General features: G+C 37.9%; 2 protein-coding genes and 1 pseudogene across 8 annotated transcripts in view; 1 reads left to right on the top strand and 2 right to left on the bottom strand.

Annotated features, from left to right (window-relative positions):
- The window catches only part of SCAMP1 (secretory carrier membrane protein 1), a 42981-nt gene extending 35804 nt beyond the window's left edge, over positions 1-7177 (top strand). For both annotated transcript variants that reach the window (XM_021379479.1, XM_021379480.1), the window contains exons 7-9: positions 483-584; positions 2264-2381; positions 4133-7177. In XM_021379479.1, the coding sequence (XP_021235154.1) occupies positions 483-584; positions 2264-2381; positions 4133-4297 (385 nt within the window). In that variant the 3' untranslated portion in view covers positions 4298-7177. The remainder of the gene's footprint in view (positions 1-482; positions 585-2263; positions 2382-4132) is intronic.
- Positions 8040-11470, bottom strand: LOC110389741 (annotated as a pseudogene).
- Positions 8040-19108, bottom strand: part of LHFPL2 (lipoma HMGIC fusion partner-like 2) — a 129809-nt gene continuing 118740 nt past the window's right edge. For all 6 annotated transcript variants that reach the window (XM_021379481.1, XM_021379486.1, XM_021379482.1 and 3 more), the window contains one exon: positions 8040-12298. In XM_021379481.1, coding sequence (XP_021235156.1) covers positions 12042-12298 — 257 coding nt within the window. In that variant the 3' untranslated portion in view covers positions 8040-12041. The remainder of the gene's footprint in view (positions 12299-19108) is intronic.

Raw genomic sequence — 19108 nt, 5'->3', positions numbered from 1 at the left:
CTCATTTAAACAGCAAGCATATTTTGTATGTTTTACTTTTAAACAACAGCTGCTTCAGTACTGTGATCTGCATTATATTTCCATAATTCCACACTAGATTATTTCCTTTTCAAGTAAAAGATTTTCATGCAATACTGCCAGAACTGTAAATTTCAGACTTCTGTTCTTCAAGCACTGTAGCAGAACTTCTGTGTTCAGTCTAAGGCCCTCCTTTGTGCGGAACAAAACACAAAGGAGTAGCATCTTGCTGTTATTCTCGCCTCTTGAAGAGATGGAGGAGGCAAAGATACTGTATTAAAGAAGAAGAAAACACTTGTAAAGAAACACAAAAAAAATCACAGTTACCAATACTTGAAGTCATCGTCGCTAATTCAAAACACTTTTCATCTAGGAAATGCAGATTTTTTTTTTTTAATAGTACAGTGGTTTGTCAAAAGTCATTTATTTGCTGGCTACATTACATTATTTTTTCCCTCTTTCAGGAGTGACAGTTCGTTCAGGTTCTTTGTGTTCTTCTTTGTATATATCTGTCAGTTTGCTGTACATGTACTTCAAGCTGCTGGATTTCAAAGATGGGGAAACTGGTGAGTATTCTGTTTTCTGTAGCATTGTACTCTCTGTACGGCAAACATATTTGATATAGCACCTGCAATATAGTCTACGTTTTTAAATACATATATGTATATGTTGTTTTCCCTAGAATTGTTACATTTGGCACTGAGAAAAGCATAAGTGAAAGATATCCCATGAGTGTGAGGTACTTCTGTTACTAGGCTGGTCAAAATTTTGCTGTTTGATGTAAGCAAATCTGAACTACTTTTATACTTTCTCCTATATTTTAGTGCTGTCTGGAGATGTTACGTGTTTAGAATAAGGAAGAAAACAGAAAAAATAAGAGTATTTTAGGGTTAGGGTTAGCCAGCTCCCTCAGCACCCTTGTGCGGATCCCATCCGCCCCCATGGACTTGTGAGAGTCCAGGTGGAGTAGTAGATCTCTGTTTCCACCTGAATTGTGAGGAGCTTATAATACTTAAATTTTACATTTAAAAGTTACTGGGAATTGTAGTTACCATTCCTGCAAAAAATCCTCAGCAAAATAGAACTAACTAAAAGCAGTAGCCAGTTGGTAGCATGGAGTGCTATGACTGGCAGTACAGTGTCTGCGTAATGATATTTTTCTATATCAGTGATATTTTGCAGCTAATCTGCAAACATTTGTACAGCCAAAACAATATTGCTTTAGAACTGAAGTGTAATGAAAAATCCAGTTTCATTACTTTTTGCTCTCAGATTTATTGTGTTACTTTTTCATAGATGCCTTGATTGACATGAGAAAAATAATTTTATAAGGGACCACTTTCCCAGTATGTGGAATATGCTTCTAAGAATATTTGTGGCATGGGTATGAAAAGTAGTCAGATCATCAGAAGAAGCTGTTTACAGTTCAAATTTTGGGGATATGTGGTAGAGTCCAGTTGAGCATAGGGGATATCAGAACAGTGTGAAACAGGTAGAGGAAAATTTTAATATTTTGAAGGTTTACAGAAATTTTTTGCTCTCTTAATTGGAAGAATCTTCCATCTTGATGTTTTATTTTTCTTAAGGCACCTGCTTTTTTGTGATTTAAAGGTTTGGTATTGTATTTCACTGTTGATGTTTAGTTTGAAAAAAAAATGTTTAAAATAGAGAATGACAGTGATCTTTTCTAGTAGTTAATCTTACTTTTCTATTAGTTGATCTATTAGTTAAACCTTTCTACTTTAATAAATTATCATATTGACACCAATTGAGAAACCATCGCTGCGTGGATACAGCTAAATACATCCTCCCACATATAAGATGTACATATGGCATATTTTTGTGTTATTTTTAAAGAAGTTTTAAGTGTTTTTAAGAGACATTTTCTCCTTCATAAAGTCATGCAGTTTTAATTTAGTCTGAAATTATATTATGACCAGAAGTAACGAAAATTGATAAGCTACTCTCAAATTTCTAATTTCTTCTTGACTCTGCTATAGAATTATCTTGTACTGAGGTTTTCCTTACAGCTTTGCAACACGCATTGTTAAAATAGAAATGGCACTGTAAAAACTGGCTACAATCTGGAAATTTTCTCATTGGTAATTTTTCTGAAATTCCTTTCAAAAATACTTGAAGTTGACTAGAACCAGGAGTTTTATCTAGCTTCCTTCTGATGTGGGTGCCTTTGGTTGAATGGTTCCAGTGCTGTTCAAGTAAGGTTTGATTTTTTCTTTTTCTTCAGTGGATGGATTTCATCTCTTACTGGTCTTAATAAGAGTATTCCTGTTGGCATTATGATGATAATCATAGCTGCACTTTTCACAGCATCTGCTGTTATCTCATTAGTTATGTTTAAAAAGGTAAGCTGTTTATTCTACTTTTCTGCTTTCTGTGTTTGACCTGAATTTTGTTTTCCTGCTTGAGAGAGTGGTGCACTGTCACAAAGTAGGGGGGGATTATGTGATATTCTTGGGAGGTCTGCTGCACATATTAACAACTCGGCTTCTGTAATACTTTTTTGCTTAAACTGTCATGGAGTTACGAAAAGCTGTTTTTGTGATGCAGTTATTTTCTGCAAAGTAAAATGGGAAAGTATTCTTATCTGAGTAGAGAAGTTGGGAGGTAGGCCCACAGTTAACTGGGAAGGTAAATGCATGACGCTAAGGTTGTAGCTGTAGGTATGAGGTTGTAATAGTCTGATCTGTGTTGCTTCATCAGTCCAGTCAATAGAAGGTGGAGATGCTTGGCATTTTTATTTTTCTTATTTTAATAATGTTAACTTGTTATTGTCAATTAATGATGGCATAGCATAAATGATCAAAGATGCTTTATTTTCTCTTTGTTAGTTTTTACGAATTTCTGTACAGAATTCCTAAGCTTAGATAATAGCATACAATTAAGTTTTCAAGGTTGCTTTTGATTAAATGTAAAAATTCTGCTGCTGATATGCTAGTAGTTCTAATAATTCTACCTTACTCCTATGTTTAATGATTTTTCACATACCCAGACTCTTCTGTCTCTCATACATTAAGTCAGAATTTTTAAGCATAGCCTAGAGATGTCAACCTCTTGTTATTTCTTTTCTCCATAAATACTCAGACACAGCAGAAAGAATCAAGAAAAATGCATGGTAGAACAGGTTATTTTTTTAAAGTTTTTCTACCACATGCATCTGGATTCTTTCAGAAAGCCTGCATACTCAGCATGCTCAGATATGACATCATATATCTTTACGGATGAGAAATAGTCAGATTTCTAATGAAGGAAAAAAGTTATAACATCAGTTTGTCTGCTGTGTGTAGATAGAAATGTCTTTATAATACTATTTGACAACTTTATCAACTATTTAAAGACTCGATTGAATATGAATCTAAAGTTGAGGTCTAATTTTAATTCTCAGCTAATTGGAAGTTACTCAGGATTTGGTTTTTGCTGTACTATAAATTGCAAGATGAATTGTTTGAAGAGTTTGTAAGCCATATGGTTATAATCTCTGCTTATTATGCAGAGCTGTTGGTCATCATGCTAGCAGATAGATAGCTACACTATTAAGATATTTTGAACTATGCTCAGTAATAGTTTAGCTTAATAAATTCTTATAAGCATGTAAGTTAGAGAAATTCTTTCTAAAGATTGGTGTAGAGAAAAGCTTTTCAGATTGTTATTGCCACAGTGGCAATACTTCTTTGGCTTTGTTTCCTGCTCTTTTAACATGGACATTCACTTTCAGTGAGTGTGCCAACTTGTAGACAAATTGAGACATCAGCTTCTTTTGCAAGCCATGTCCCTATGTAATACTAAAAATACAGCCTCTTTGCATACTTAAATACATTGTTTTAGAAACTGAGTATTATACAAGTTAAAGACCTTTTGAGAGACCCCTGTGAAACTATTAAGTAAGAGAAATCTGTGTAATCAAACTGTGTACAGCAGGGCAATCAAAATTTGTTAGCACCTTGTGCAGAAGGAGTCTGACTCACTTCCAGATCTTTCTAAACATAAAAGCAAGATTTCTCTACCACACAGCTCTGCTTTGTGTTTGAGACTTAGCTATTACTCTACCAAGAAATGGAAAATTCATTACTTTTTCACTGCTTTCACACATTCCTAGGTTCATGGTCTCTACCGCACAACTGGTGCTAGTTTTGAGAAAGCACAGCAAGAATTTGCAACAGGAGTGATGTCCAACAAAACTGTACAAACTGCTGCAGCCAATGCCGCATCGACAGCAGCAACCAGTGCAGCTCAGAATGCATTCAAGGGTAACCGAATGTAGAGGAAATAAAAGAAGTTGTTAAGGTTCTCTTTGATTGTAATTTACTTTCAAGTCATTTATTCTGTTTCCTAAAAGCCTAGAATAAAATTAACACAGCATGTTTGTCTCTTCCTCAGCTGTGCATGGGTAAAATGGGAAATGTTTGTTTTGTTCTGTTATAAATTTATTTATTTTGAAAGTAAATTCTTTGCCCTTATTTTAAATGTTGCTATCTATAATGTAAATCCCTCTATATTTTATGGGAGATAAATAATTTCAATAATTGGCCTCAGATTGAATAATGGTATTTAATGATCAAATAACTATCTAGGAATTTGATAAATTCTTCAAAATTTATTTTTAGGGTAAGTCTTTTGGTATAAACCTGTAAGTTTGCATGAATGCTGTTGAGTTATCTGATCATGTTTAAATAGTGTTTTGGTCCAGAATTTACTTGCACCACTTTATAGCGTTTGTTTGTTTCTATTTTCATGGAGTATTCTCTTCCTGTGAGAAATGACAATGATGCATAAACATTCTCTGTAATAGAATGTGTAATGCAGTGTACAAGTTAAGGAAGTTAGCTGATGGTTACAATCACAGACATGAACGATTATATATTATGTTTTTTATTTCAGTATTCCTTTCTTGAGGTAATAATTTTGCTGGAAAAGAACAGAATATTGATGTTTAGGACACTAGTTTCTTGTCTAGCTCTCCTCTATGACATGCAGTGGTATTTTTGTTTTGGGGATTCTTAGATTTTTTTTTAGAGTAGGTTTGTGTTTAACGGTGGTACTGAATCTCTAGCCTTGTCAGTCACTCTGTTTACTGCTTGTCCAAAAATATAAATACACAGTATTTAATTTTCTTAAAATAATATTGTCTAAGATCAATCTTTTTAAGCAATGGCATTTAACAGATACTTGAATTCATTTTAACATAACTCAGCCATCTCTGTGATTTACGCTGGAAGTGAAAGCTTCCTATTTTGAACTGAAAAAATAAAAACTATTCATTGTTCACAAAGTTAAGTCATTGAGCTGAAGGCCTAAAAGGTTAAATGGTTGCTGTAGAACAGAACAGTCAGTAATGGGATATACCATCATAATGTTCTAGAGTTTAATCAGGTCTTATTATAAAGTGATGGATTTGTCCTTTGAAGGTTACTTGGAGTTCCTTGTTTTGACTACGAGCCTTTATACATAATATTTGGGCTATTTTTTTTAAGCTTTGTTTTAGAAAATGAAACATCCCACAACCTGTAGAGTAATTTTATTGTAGCTGAAATTTTTTCAGCTCTTAAGGTGAAGCACTTTTAGCAAGATAGAGCCAAAAGTTTCTGAGGTCCCTCCATGCTCATAGATTAAGTCTTTTTAATTAGTTGTATTAATAATAACACAAAGGTTTTATTTTTTAATGCTATTAACTTAATCTCTTGATCAGTATTACCATTAGCATTAGTAATTAGTATCCTTTATTTTACTAATGTCTTTAAATCCAACTTGAATTTGGATAAATGTAGCAGTTTCACCTACACAGAAGTTAAATAAGAATGAATGTACTGTCATCTAAATATTCTTTGCATCACAAGTTAAAAGTAATTTAAATGTTCTCTCTAATAGGGGTCTAAAATTTTATAGTAGTGAATAGGCTAGCATTGAACTTGAATTTGTGTGGGATGTTAATAAAGGCTTTCCACAGGTGTCTTTATTTTCTGCTGAGATCAGGCACTACACTTCTAGCAGCTGTACATCAAAACTGTTCTTTTCAAAATCTTTTAAATTTGACTCAATGACTATGTGTAGGAGCTGTAGTATGAATTGTTTTGAATCTAAATTTAAGTAGTTATCTTGGATATCTCTTGGATTTGAATTCCATGGACGTAATCCTTGCTTTATTATTATGCGTTCTTCAACTTAATCATTACCTGAATATACCGTGGAAAAAAAAGATGAGGTATAAAACCCGAATTTGGCAGGCATATTTTTCCAAATGTTTAAATGTTCTATGAGAAAGTTCAGTGTATATTGGGTGCTGATTTGTAATGTCCCGGGCTGAATGTACAGATCTAAACCACATAAGCGAAATTCAAGATTCACTTACACGTGAGCTGTTAAACCTGAAATCTCTGACGCTTTGCAGCCCAAAAGGAAGGAAGAAGTTTGAGTTTACCTTTGGCAACAGAAGGCTGATGTTGGTTAAAATACTGTTACCCAAATAAAATGAGATTTTAACCTCTCATTAATTAACAGAGTATGGCACCCACTTGTCATTTTGTAGTATTGTGACAAATTGAGTACAGAGTATGAAGTTTAAACACTGGAATGTCAGTAGTCATTGATACGTAATATAGGAGTATTTATCATGGGGATGTTTGTATATTTTGTAAATTACTAACAATGCTCTGTCATCCTGGTGAATGTCATGATTCTCAAATACACTCCTTCTGTCCCTCTGTTGCATGTCTGAGTTGTTCAGAAGTTTTGTATATTTATTGTATTAACACAGTGTCACAGAATAAAAAAAGACTTTTTTTCCGGGATTTTTGCTCTGTATAGTTTTGAACAAAATAGATTTTTCTTTTAAAATTTGGGATGACTTACAAGGCGGCTGATCTATGTAAAAACCTCACTTGTTTTTTGTAATTCTGTATATAAATGCTTTAATTATGCAGAAATGGGAACATTGTCCACTACTGAAATAATACATTACGGTAATCAGAATTAGCCAACTCAAATATTATGAAAAACATTCTTAAATACTTGCAGCCTGCTTCCTTGTGCTATATAGTTAGGGGGTTATAAATCTAAACATGTTCTGTCATTACTGAATGAAATTCTGTGGCTATCCAGTGAATCCTGAAACATTGAAAGTAAAATGAAGTTGCTGAAAACAGCACTGGTTTGGTACTGTTTGTTTTCCTCATTTCAGTTGAGTTGACATGTGTCATTGCTGTGTCTTGGTTTTGTATTCCTTAGGCACTACCAGTCATTTTTCCTATTATATCACCTGTAATACCAACTTTTTTGTACCGAATGTATTCCTGGGTTTTGTTTGTATGGGAAGATGAAAACTGAGTTTATCTAGACCACTGTGGTATTACTACAGAGAACAGTGCTCGGAGAAACAGTCAGGTTTTTTTGGGAGAGGATAGCAGATGTGAGACTTTGAAGATGCTGGCAAACATGCACATCATTAAGTAGTGAGGGTGGCAGTGGCAGCAGTAGAGGAACAGGTTTTGAACCTAGGTACCTTGCATAAGGGAGGGAGAGTGTGCGTGTGTGTGTGTACATGTGCACGTACACCTGCTTTGAAATCCACAGATACATTTAAGGTAGTGATGCACTGAGTGGCACCTATCCCCCAATTTGAGCTTTAGATTTCCAAAACTCAAGGAAAGCGGTTCAGATATTTCACCATGATCTGTTTCTTGGAAGTTTAGGAAGTGTCAGAAGCTTAATTAATTAATTAATTAATGTAAATAGGCCTCCACTACTATCAGAGAAGACAGACATCCTGACTTTTCTTTCAACTAATAAAAGTCTTGCTTCTGGTTCTGCCATAAATTAAGCAACATACAACTCTTCAGTGTTTGTCAAGTTGCAGGTGGAAAGCATACACATTAAAGCAAAAGTCATTTAAAAGTCTGTGATTGAGCAGTTTTTGTTTTAAACCCTCTCCATACCCCCTCCTGCCTACCCACTTTTCCATGAGAAAGGAACTGCAGTGCTGTAGTTGCAAAATAAAAATGTCAGACATGTTTCTAATCAGAGAGTCTCTTTAATGCGACTGTACTGTAATAATGCATAGGTACAATTTCAAATCACATACTTTTTGATCAGTAATTGTTAGTCAAAAAACTAAAACACTAACAAAATCACTGGGCTGGGTTTCTTAAATGCTATCAAAGCTACAATTAAAGAAAACTTGCTCTGGCTAAACATACCTAATATGTTTGGATTAAGATAGTCATACTCCTGTTACAGTTCAATAACTCAATTTTAATTGAAATTTAGATTCAAAAAAATAACATATTAGGTACATAATTCGTGCTAATAAGTGTACATAGTGGCGACTCAAGAACAGATAAACAGTACCACAAATAAACCATGGCTCAAAATCTAATCTAGTTGGGTTGCCACAGCTTCTCTTTCTGTACTGTGGCTGTGGTGTGCATGCTGCTGCCAGGCCATGCTTTTGTAGGGCTCTGACCTTTCCTTATCCCAGGCACCAGTGTCCACGGCTTTCAAGGAACACAAGTGAGATACTCTGATGTGGGATAACAATTCAGAACTGAAATGACTGGGCTGAACAAATCTCAGAATCCAAAGAACTTGGAGCAAAATGGAGACAAAGGTGATATGGACAAACCAGAAATAGCTCAGTAGCAATGTTTTTTTCAATGCCACATGATAAATAAAGCACACTAAGAAACTTTGCTGAACCTTTTCAGCTTTCAGATTGTACATTGCCAGAGATAGCTACAACTTCACATTTCAGTTGTATTATATAGATGAAATCACACTAAAAGAGATTTTTGTTAAGTCTTTAAGCTACTGTTACTGTTGTATTCATCTTTGAAATCCGTAACTCTATTGCATTAGTCTATGCTTAGTTTGTCCACACCACCAACACACCAATTCTTCCCTGGGAAGTCCCTTTTCAAATACCTTGTTTAATAGCAAGAACTACAAAAAAAAAAACAAAAAAAAAACCAACCAAAAAACAACAACAACAACAAAACCCAAAAACAAAAAACCCAAAAAACAAAAAACCCTACAAAAAAAAAAAGACATTCCTGTTATTGCACATCTCACACAAATTTGTGTATATATATATATATATTTAAATATGCTACAATTAAAAAAAGTCTATGGCACTTTACAGAATATAAGTTTACAAAGTTGATCAAACCACAGATGCTTGAAGAATTCTTTAATATCACAAAAACAAAGTTAAACTGAACTAATTGGCACACAGGTTTTAAAGAATCACAGCAAAGTCTTCTAGATCCTATGCAGTGCATGTACATTAAGAAGCAGTTACACTCTGCAGCTCCTCTCATGAAATTAATTAAATTAGTTTTAAGCTGATTTTTTTTTCAAAACATCTTTGAAAGCTGCTGTTGAGGTGACAGTCAAGAACAACTTTTAACAGCTGTCAGATTTAACAAGAGCACCCTACATCTGAAAAAGTCATCCAGGAAAAAAAATGCATCAATATGTAACACCTTACCACTTGCTAGAAAAACAGAACCCTGAGAAAGGAAAGAAAGGAAATTCTAATTATTTTTTTCTGTATTTCTTCCCAGCCTGTCTTCTACCTATCTGTGAACTATGTGATGAACATGGATATTCTTGCAAGTTGGGTGATCGTGCCATTGCAGAGCAGGTTGTTAGCATACCAGCAACAAGCAGAAAAGCTGGCTCTCCTTGGTTACAAATGAAAACAAAAGGAAAACATGCCACTGAAAATACTTCCATAGTATTTAAAAAAAAAAAAAAAAACTATTAAAAATTTTAAGCATGCTTTAGATCATAGCAGAGGTTAGCTATAAGTGTATACTGGGCTTGTTCACTGCTTGCTTCTAAACCTAAGCAGTATATGCCCTCATAACTTTTGGGAATACTGACCTTGGCTTTGGCTAAATCAGGTGTTCAAGCCAAAGCAGCATTTACTTCATAATAGTTAAAAACACTTGTGGCAGTGGCAACATTCACATTGGATTGCTGCCCACTTAAGAAAAGCTAAAACTCTGAGTCTGACCGATAAAACTCTGGATTAACTAAAAATTTTTAGCCAATTTTTATAGGTTACTCTTATTCCTACCAACCCTTCTTTTCCAGTTAGACTGTTCACCAAAGCACAGACGGGCTAATGCCCCAGCCTCCTCTACTATGCACTCCAGTAGAGGGCTCAAGAGGAACACCAAAGGATGTTTTCTATCACCTTGCAGCTGTGCTAGACAGGTAGCGTGCATGCCCTTCGGAGAGTGCATGTGCCTGTGCATGTAGGAGAAAACAGAAAACCACAAGGGTGGTCAGGACGTGCTTGCTGTTACTTTTTGTCCTCAAACACCACTTTGTTCCAATAGCTTTGTTTTGTTAAAATAAATCTTTCTATGTACTGATAATGGGCATAAGTGGTTCCTGACCATTTTTTAAACTTTAAAATATTCATTTTAAAGAAAAGTTAATTACCCGTTTTAAAATCTAGACTACGGTGGAAGTGGGCTAGAGAGACAGGTGAATGCAAGAAGAGGCTTGAGAATCACCTGGAGAGGAGCAGTGTATTGAAATTAGTCTTCTACCTGTACAGTAACAACTTTTAGTATCTATAAATAGCTAATGGCACGCTTTGGTAGACTGACCAGACTCCAGTGATAGAGAGCAATGTATGATGTGAAACATGCACCAAGAAATAAGAAGAGGAATTCACTTAAAGTTCACGAGAATTACATCTCAGATGGATTCTTCCCAGTGCTTCTATGCCACAGTTGCATCATTCCTTTTTTTTTTTTTTTTTAAATACCTTTAAAATTTGTTTTTACAAGTAGTTCTAGTAAGTGATGGGACACCACAAGTAATGCAACCGACTGCTTTTGAGAAAGGAATGGCATTTGTGGCAAAGTCTGTTATTTCTGCTGATTTAGTTGGAAAAGGTTCCACGCTACATGTGGTTTAAAAAATGGGAAAAGATCTTCCCATCCATTAAGAATTTGGCATGACTTCCTGAAAAATGTAAATTTCTTAAGGACGTAGCTGGGGGACTGAGACGTATTGATCTGTAGACAAAGAATGAAGTTTCACTGGCAAGAGAAAGAATAATACCAATGAAGCCCAGCATTTGATCTACATTTGTTCAAGAGGCTAAAGCCCAGCTCCAGCTGTTGGCATTCACAAGATAATGCCCAGCTGTGCTCTGGGGAGTTATCATCTGCTTCGGATTTTGGGGATTTCAAATAAAGGCAGAGTTGCTGTTTCAACATACATACGATGAAATGGTATTTCTAACAGTTGCATCAGAATCAAGTGAAAACCAGCGTTAACAACAGCATCTCTACTGAGTCAATGAAAACAAAATAATTTACCTGCTAGACAAGGGGCACACACCTTGTGTTGTAAGTTTCAAGCAGGAGATGTGGTAGGGAATCAGCTTTAACTGTTTAAAGATTTGTATGAACTGCATCATATCAGCTTTGATCTCTCCATCATATACTTACTATATGAGAAGGCACTGTACTTTAAGGAAGTTCAGTATGAAAAAGCACCTCAATTAAAAATATGGTACCAAACCAGATGGTGGTGAAAGATTCACAGGTGAGGGGAGCCCTTGGAAACAAAGCTCAATTAAAATAGGCTTCTTGATTGTGTGAAAAAAAAAACGTGCTGGCTTTTATTATTTTAAATCCAAATTTTTTAAAGTGACCACGGTGGGTAAGGCAATCCAATCAATCAGAATTTGTCAGCTATGTAACAATATCCCCATTATATATATGATTCCTCACATCCCCAATCTGATTAATATACTCCACAGTGTCCTGATAATATAATGAAACTAAAAAATCCCCAAGTGTTTACATTCTCCTTTCTTGGGATCCTTTCACTGATCCTCATTGCCCAGCAAGGAAGAAAGACCATTTCAGTAGTTCAGGGCTGGAATGCATGGGGCTCAACACAAACTGTGGAAACCGGTAAGTAGATCTCCTCGAGTCAATAGATAGCAAATTAATAACCAGGCACTGGTATTTTTCCCACTGGAATTAAAGGAGGCAGATAAGGTTTTTTCCTTCCTCTATTTCTTCTTGCACTTTGTCACTTGATGTGGCGATTTCAGCTTGTGCCGAGAAGACTGCACAGATGAATGTCAGAATAGTGCCACCAATAGCTGTGTAGAAAGCCCAGCCCAAGGAGCAGTCTCCCAGTTTGTAAGCAGAAGCATAATGTCCACAATAGCTTATTGCTTTCTGGCATCCCCAACCTGCAGGGTAAAGTATCAAGCCTAAGATAAGGAAGAGGCCTAGAAATAAAAACAGAAAGAAAAGACAGAAGGTTAACATCTCATAAGTTTAACAGTGAATGAAACACATTTAGTAACAATTAAAATAGTCACTGCTGACTTCAAGTGCCAGAACTGGGAACAGACAGCTCTGTCTCATCCATCCTTCATTTACTAGTTGTTCCTTAGTATATACTCTGTAGTGTTTTATCTAAACCTGGGGCTGTCCTACAATTTTTTAATTGTGAAAGGGTTATTTCATATGATAATGACCTTGTTAATTTTATTCTCTGTATTCCTTCTGCACATCTCTTCTACGTTTACAGAGCTTGCCAAAAGTTTGGACATCTCATTTACTGTTTGTACTTAACACTTTTCAAATACTTACAGTTGTTTGCATCTACTTAAAATTTGTATTTATCTAGCCCTCATTTCGCTTTATGTAGTCATTCATAAATATATATATATATTTTTTCCTCTGGATTTTCCCTACATGTGTTTCCTTAAGCTGGAAAGAAAAATCCCATAGAGCACTGCTTATTTGTCCACATGAGGACATAGTAGAAAAATCACTCCGCACATTCAAGAAGCTTCTTCTGCAATGAAGAGATTCTGGAGTCAGCCACAAACAGGTGGATGCAAATACCCGCTACCAGTGCACAGGTAACACTGGGATCTTCTGAAGAAATGATGCTGTTATTGATAGCTGTCTCTCCTCTGAGGACCAAAGTTATTGAAGCAGTGAAGAGTTTCACTGGGGAGATGAAAACGTCATATTAGAGTCCCTATACACATGATGTGCCTTTGTACAAAGGCAAGAGATTTAATCAAAATGCCTAGTGTGCTGGAGGCTATAATGCTGTCATGCAATCTCTGCTAAAAATCACAATGAGTTAAGAACAGATCCCCATCCAGCAAGGTACACAGATACATGTCAAGACAGCTCATAGGCATCTATATTAGCTTTCTATTGTTTTCTTCAAAATTTTACTAAGAAGAGCAGGAAGAATTATACAGAACGGTTTATGCTTAAAGACAACCCATTTATCCAGAAAGTGAATGCAGCCCTTCGCACCCTTTAAGTATTACCCAATTTGTTTGTCCTGTACTGTAAAGCCCTTTATTTAGCCTCGCACACTGGAGAAGATAGCTGATAATGGTATTATTCTTGAAGTTGGCTGAAAGTTGTGCTTTTTATTTACGGCACCAATTCATTCATAAATTTAATTTCAAAATTTCTACTAGGTTATCAAATATGAAAGTCTTATTTTCTTTTCTATACTACATATATCTTTACCAAGAACACCTGCTAAGACTTGTTCCCATCTTCAATTCAGTTAGAATAGTCCATTCTGCAGTACATTAGGTTTTCTTACCAACTGTCTAATGTCTATAAATGCCAGGTATTTCACAAAAGATTCTCCTTCCTCCAGCATTTTCCTAATGGTAACACCATGGGTGTGAATGAACTAAATGCTGTTATTTAGGGCAGCAAAATCCAGTAGTGAATGATCTCTGTCTGAGGGGATTTAATCACTGTTTACTTTGAAGAAGCCATGACAAATTTTGTGCAGTGATTCCTGTCCAATTGGCCAAACTACATTAAGCATAAAGTACTGCTTTATCTTGGACAGACCTGGATAAGCTGTGCTTTCATCCTGCTGAGCCCAGCAGCCGTTTCAGACTAAACACCAGCAGTTCCTCTCCTCTATTCATCACCAGCTTCCTGTTCAGCATTAACCAGCAGGACTAAACACTATTTTTCTAACTGTACATGAGTATGTTCCAGCTGCCATTTTTTCTAAAGATCACAAACCCTTTGGTAGTTACAAATCACCAGCCCTGAATTAAGAAACCAACCATGAAATGCCAAAGTAGCTGCTGCTGCCAAGTTAGTTTTTAAATCTTACCACCCTATCAGTAACAAACCCAGAGGTCTGTGTTTCACTCCAGATGGCTCAGTCACAAACAAGTCTGAGAAGTCACATCCATCTCTTTTAGTGAAAGCCAGAGCACTGAGCAACTCCTGAAAGCTACTGTTATATGGTGTGGACCCCCCAAGCTGAAAAGCCACTACTGAAATCTCAGCCACCCCTAAAAGGCTGCAGCACCTCTACATATTCATCAATACTCTACTGAATTAAGACTTTTTTACCTTACTTTTTTTTTTCTAAAGAGTAAAGAAAATTCCTGGAGAAATGCTGAATGCAGCCCACAGCTGGATAACCTACAGTTATTTTCTCAGTTGAGAGGAAGATTTGGAGAAAACTCCAAAACTATGGGCCATGACCATGGACAGGTTCTCACTTTCTGACCCCTGTACTATCCTAGCATAATGTAAGAAAAAAAATAACGTCTTCACCACTGAGCCTACCTTATACTCCATCCCAGTGCAGACACAAGGCTTCTCAGAACACACCTGTCACTATCACTAATGTTTACCATCATTCATAATTTCAGTAGTACCTGGTTCCAACTCGTTAGGGAAGGTTAATACAGATTACCTAACTAATTCAATTCAACACACCCACAAACAGAGATGGCACTCCGTGGGTTTCATGCTGACTAGCAGCATGCAGAGAGGTACAGATTCATCTTGTGCACAGCTCTAACCTACAAAGCACAGTGATGGAGCTGAGCAGGCTTCAGAGGTGGCTCTCTCCATAGGGATCCCAAGTAAAAACGCCAAGAGGAGCTTTGCCTGCTGCTTCCAAGTCACTACAAAAGAGGTGACTGTATGTTGCAGTGTTCCTGCTGCTTAAACAAAATGGATGGAAGATTTTCATTACCCAACAGCAGAGAAAACCACAGGCTACAGCAGAAGTCAGCAACCAACAGCACTTACCTGTCCAACCAGCTATAGCCAGAGGGGCATCTTCCAGAGACCACAAGAAAAGAACCACTGTGCTCCTGGAACACAGACGCAAAGGGAGGGAAGAGAGGCCCATGTGGAAAGAATAAGCTCAGATATATCTGATACCAAGATCAGATGAGGCTGTGATACTCCGTGGAAAGCCAAAGTTACTTTTAAACAGGTGAAATGGTTAAATACAATATGAATAGCTCAGCAGTCTCAGTGTGCTCTCACCTTTAACCTAAGGATTGCTGCTCAATCATTTCAAGAAACATGAAAAAGCCAGAGGCATGTTTCTGTGGCTAATGCCGTAGCCTTGATCTATGTCTCAAGCACATGCAAGCAGCTGCAGTTGAGCAAAAAAACAATTACAGGATAGCATCTGGCCGAACTGGTAGACTTTCAGCACTGAATTCTCATACTACTGTCCACGGGGCAGAGCCTGGCCAAGCCCCTCACATCTCTTTGCTTAATTGCATGTATCTCTCCCTTTCTGCAGCCACTGCTCAGTCCCTGGGGTCACCTGCCTGCATCCCTCTCATTTTTGTTATTTATTTATTATACTTGGCAGCTCTGCTCATTGTTTCTGTCAATAGCTGGCAAACTCTTCTTACATAACAAACAGAGCACAAAGAACAAGGGAGTTAACCCCAAGTAACACACTGGCAATAGTTTTTCATCATGGTTCTAGTGGGTAGCAACCCTGTTCACATCAGGGGTGCTGGAACTAGATGATGTTGAAGGTCCATTCCAACCCAAGCCATTCTGTGATTCTAGGATTCATTGCCTGACTGCAACAAGACAGAGGAAAAATGAAGATCAACTGGTTTTCAGTTGGTTATGGGCAGCACAAAACATGTTTTTGTTTTCTAAAGCATCCCGGGGCAGATGGCAGAGGAGGGCACTGGGTAGGGTGCATGGAGCCAGGCACGAAGCTTCTCACCAGTGAGCATGGGGCTCTCAAAGGAGCCATGGGGCATGCCCTCAGCATTCATTTATATCCACAGTGCACAGGGACACAGAAGCGTGTCAGATGTACACTCATCTATGTATAAGAAGTTGTTCTCTGGATTGATTAACTATTACAGTTCTCAGGGTTCTTGAATTTGACTCAGTTACTCTTTAACCCAACACATTTAAATATTACTTGCATATTAAATCTGCATGATGTGGCTTTCTAAGGCATTTAACGCCGTAAGTTAAAGCACTTAAACTTTTGTTCATCACGGAAGTACAAAGCTCATTGTGTATTGTGTAACTTTATGTCAGCACAATCCAATGAAGCAACAATTATCTCCTGTCGACAGTTTGTCTTAAGATGGATCTGGCAGGAGGACAGTAAATTATAATGATAATGATTTCTTTTTCTTAATAGATCATTTTTTGCTTTTGTCCCAATGCATTTGAACAGAAGCCAGTCTTCAAGAGGAAAAACAGAGAACAGAAGTCTGGTGCTTTAGCTGAAGAAAACTTTTCTGCAAAGAATCCTTTCAGTTGTCCTCTCTCTAATGTACAGTAAATGAGTTTTAATTCGCAGCCAATCCACCTGTTAATCACTGTTGTTTGTTCCCCATGCCGAGAGAGAAAATTAATTTTGAAAGCATGACGAGGCTGTTTTCCACAGCCTTCCAGAGCTCACGTTTGTTCTGTTGAAGATTTACCCCCTCCCTCTTTGCACAGCTGCACTGCTATGGATGCAGCATTAATTATATTTTCCTTCTGTTTGTTGTTGCCAGCTTTTATACATGTTTCTTCTTAGGATTCCTTAAAACAGAGGTCTGAAAGCAGGCTGCATAATGCAGTCGGATGCTTATGAACAACAGAAGAAAACTATTTAAATAACCCTCTGATCCAGATAACTCATCTCATAAAGCTTGCTGGTACGAGTCTGTCAGCAGAGAACATTTTCGCATGTTTCACCGAAGGGAATTTGCTCCCATAACATTTTATCAATCCCAAATTATGTGCTTTCAGAAGAAAGCCTTAAGAAATAGAAAATGTAGATCAAACTTATTAGGATTATTAGCCTGATCCTGATTACAGCTTGGACAACCCATTAAGCGCTAGCCTTCAAATGTTTACACTAAAGTCAAACTTCTTGTACTGAGAAATATCAGTATGAACGTAGCAGAATGCATTAATGAGAGGAAAAGTTTCTGACTACAGCTCAGTAATGACCTTTATTTAAGGAAACCTTTTTCCACTTGCACCCCAAGACTTTCCCTTCTGAGGGCCTGGAACTGCAGCAAGCAAGTGTTCCTCCTTTTTTTTCATGCTCTACAGCAGACTTGCTAGGCTAACATCACAGAAAACCAACAAATCAGTCTGCCACTGTGGGCATCCACATGTCACATCACATGCTGGTCAGCAGCAGAGTCATAGCTGAGTAAAAGCTTTCTTATTCCATCCTTGGAAACAACCCTCAAGAAAGGGGCTGTGCAGATGCCTGTTTAGATAAGTCAAGGCATGCTATTTCATTTTGACAGTCTCCTGTGCAGCTGCTGTTGTGCTATATTAAACAACAGCATACACTAACAAAGCCAATTTCCATTGCAAATCTTTATATCTTCTCATTTCCTAGCAAAATAGCAAAAACAAAAAAAAACACCAACAAAAAAAATCCAAGCCAAAACAACCCTTTAAAAATGCTGCTGAAGATACAGGAAATTAAGCAGCTGTGATCCATGAGGTGGCAATACAATAGGCTCCCGTGGAGCAGCACAACCCAGCAACAGCACTGCAGCAGAGGTAGGAGTGGAAGTGGGAAGATGAGCATTGCTTCACTCACATGGGTCACCTCCAAGTGGTGAAAAGCATCAACACTGCTTTTCTCCCCTTCTGCACAGCCTCAGGAGACAAGCGCTCTGGCCCAAGGTGCACAGCAGCTTGCCATAATAGCCCTTTGTTACCCAGGGGCTTATTGGCAAATGTGTCAGTGTGCTAAATGAATACCTGAATGTTGAAATATGTGCACAGATGCACTTCACTAGCTTAACCTGAGGAAGCTTTTGCATATACAGACAACTGTAGTGATGGTCACTGCACACGGTGGGCATGGTGGACGTCCTCCATGCTGAACAACTGCAGTTCCCTCAGCCACTCCTCATAAGACTGACCAGTCCAGGCCAGTCACAGAGCTCCAAGTCTGGAAGAGGGGATGGGACAGGTGAGAGAATTCCCGACGGGCTGGGGCAGGACCACTGCAGTGCAGCAGGGCAGACGCCACACCACAGCCCAGAGTGGTGGCCTTCCTGTGGCCTGTCACGCTGTATGGCCTCCAGCAGCCCTGGCAGCCTCCAGCTGAGCGCGGCGGCACACGCACAGCAAGCAAGGGGACAATCTGTGAGCACAAGAGCCTTGAAGACAGTCCATATGGAAACACTGCACAACAGAAGAATTTGTGAATTCAAAACCTATCTTGATACTGCAGTCAGTGTGGGTTCACATCAATGAGGGGGTCTGGGATAATGGGGGAGCAGGGCCGATGGAGGGGAAAGGGCAGCCAAGGCACTGAGGAGCAGACCCACTCAGGTGGAAGGAGGGCGGCAGGCCTGGCCCTGTGTGGAAGCTGCAGCCAGACACAGACTGCAGCGTGCCTGGGACACCCTGCACCGACACCTGAGAGCAAGCTGCGCAGAACTGTAACCAGGTGATCTCCCAAAACCTGCACAGATCAGTTTTTTTTTCCTCAAAGGCCACTTAAACTTCCCTTAGGGACATGTAAGTGGAAGCAGTTCCCTGGCCATTGCCTTCCCCAAACTGATGAAAAGATCCCCACTCTTTTCAGCCACTTGCTCACACTCCAATTCATTAAGCCAATCGAAGATGGCATGTTCATAACTAAACAATGTTTCCGATGTCATTTACTGATATTAGGGTGTGGAAACAGGGCTAAGAATACATGGTGGAGGATGGGCATGACAGGAGGTAGAAGGAAAAGCTATGGACAAGAAGCTATTATCACTATTATGTGTATT

Source organism: Numida meleagris, chromosome Z, assembly GCF_002078875.1.
Source record: "Numida meleagris isolate 19003 breed g44 Domestic line chromosome Z, NumMel1.0, whole genome shotgun sequence".
Classification (NCBI taxonomy): Eukaryota; Metazoa; Chordata; class Aves; order Galliformes; family Numididae; genus Numida; species Numida meleagris.
This window is presented reverse-complemented; position numbering and strand designations above follow the sequence as displayed.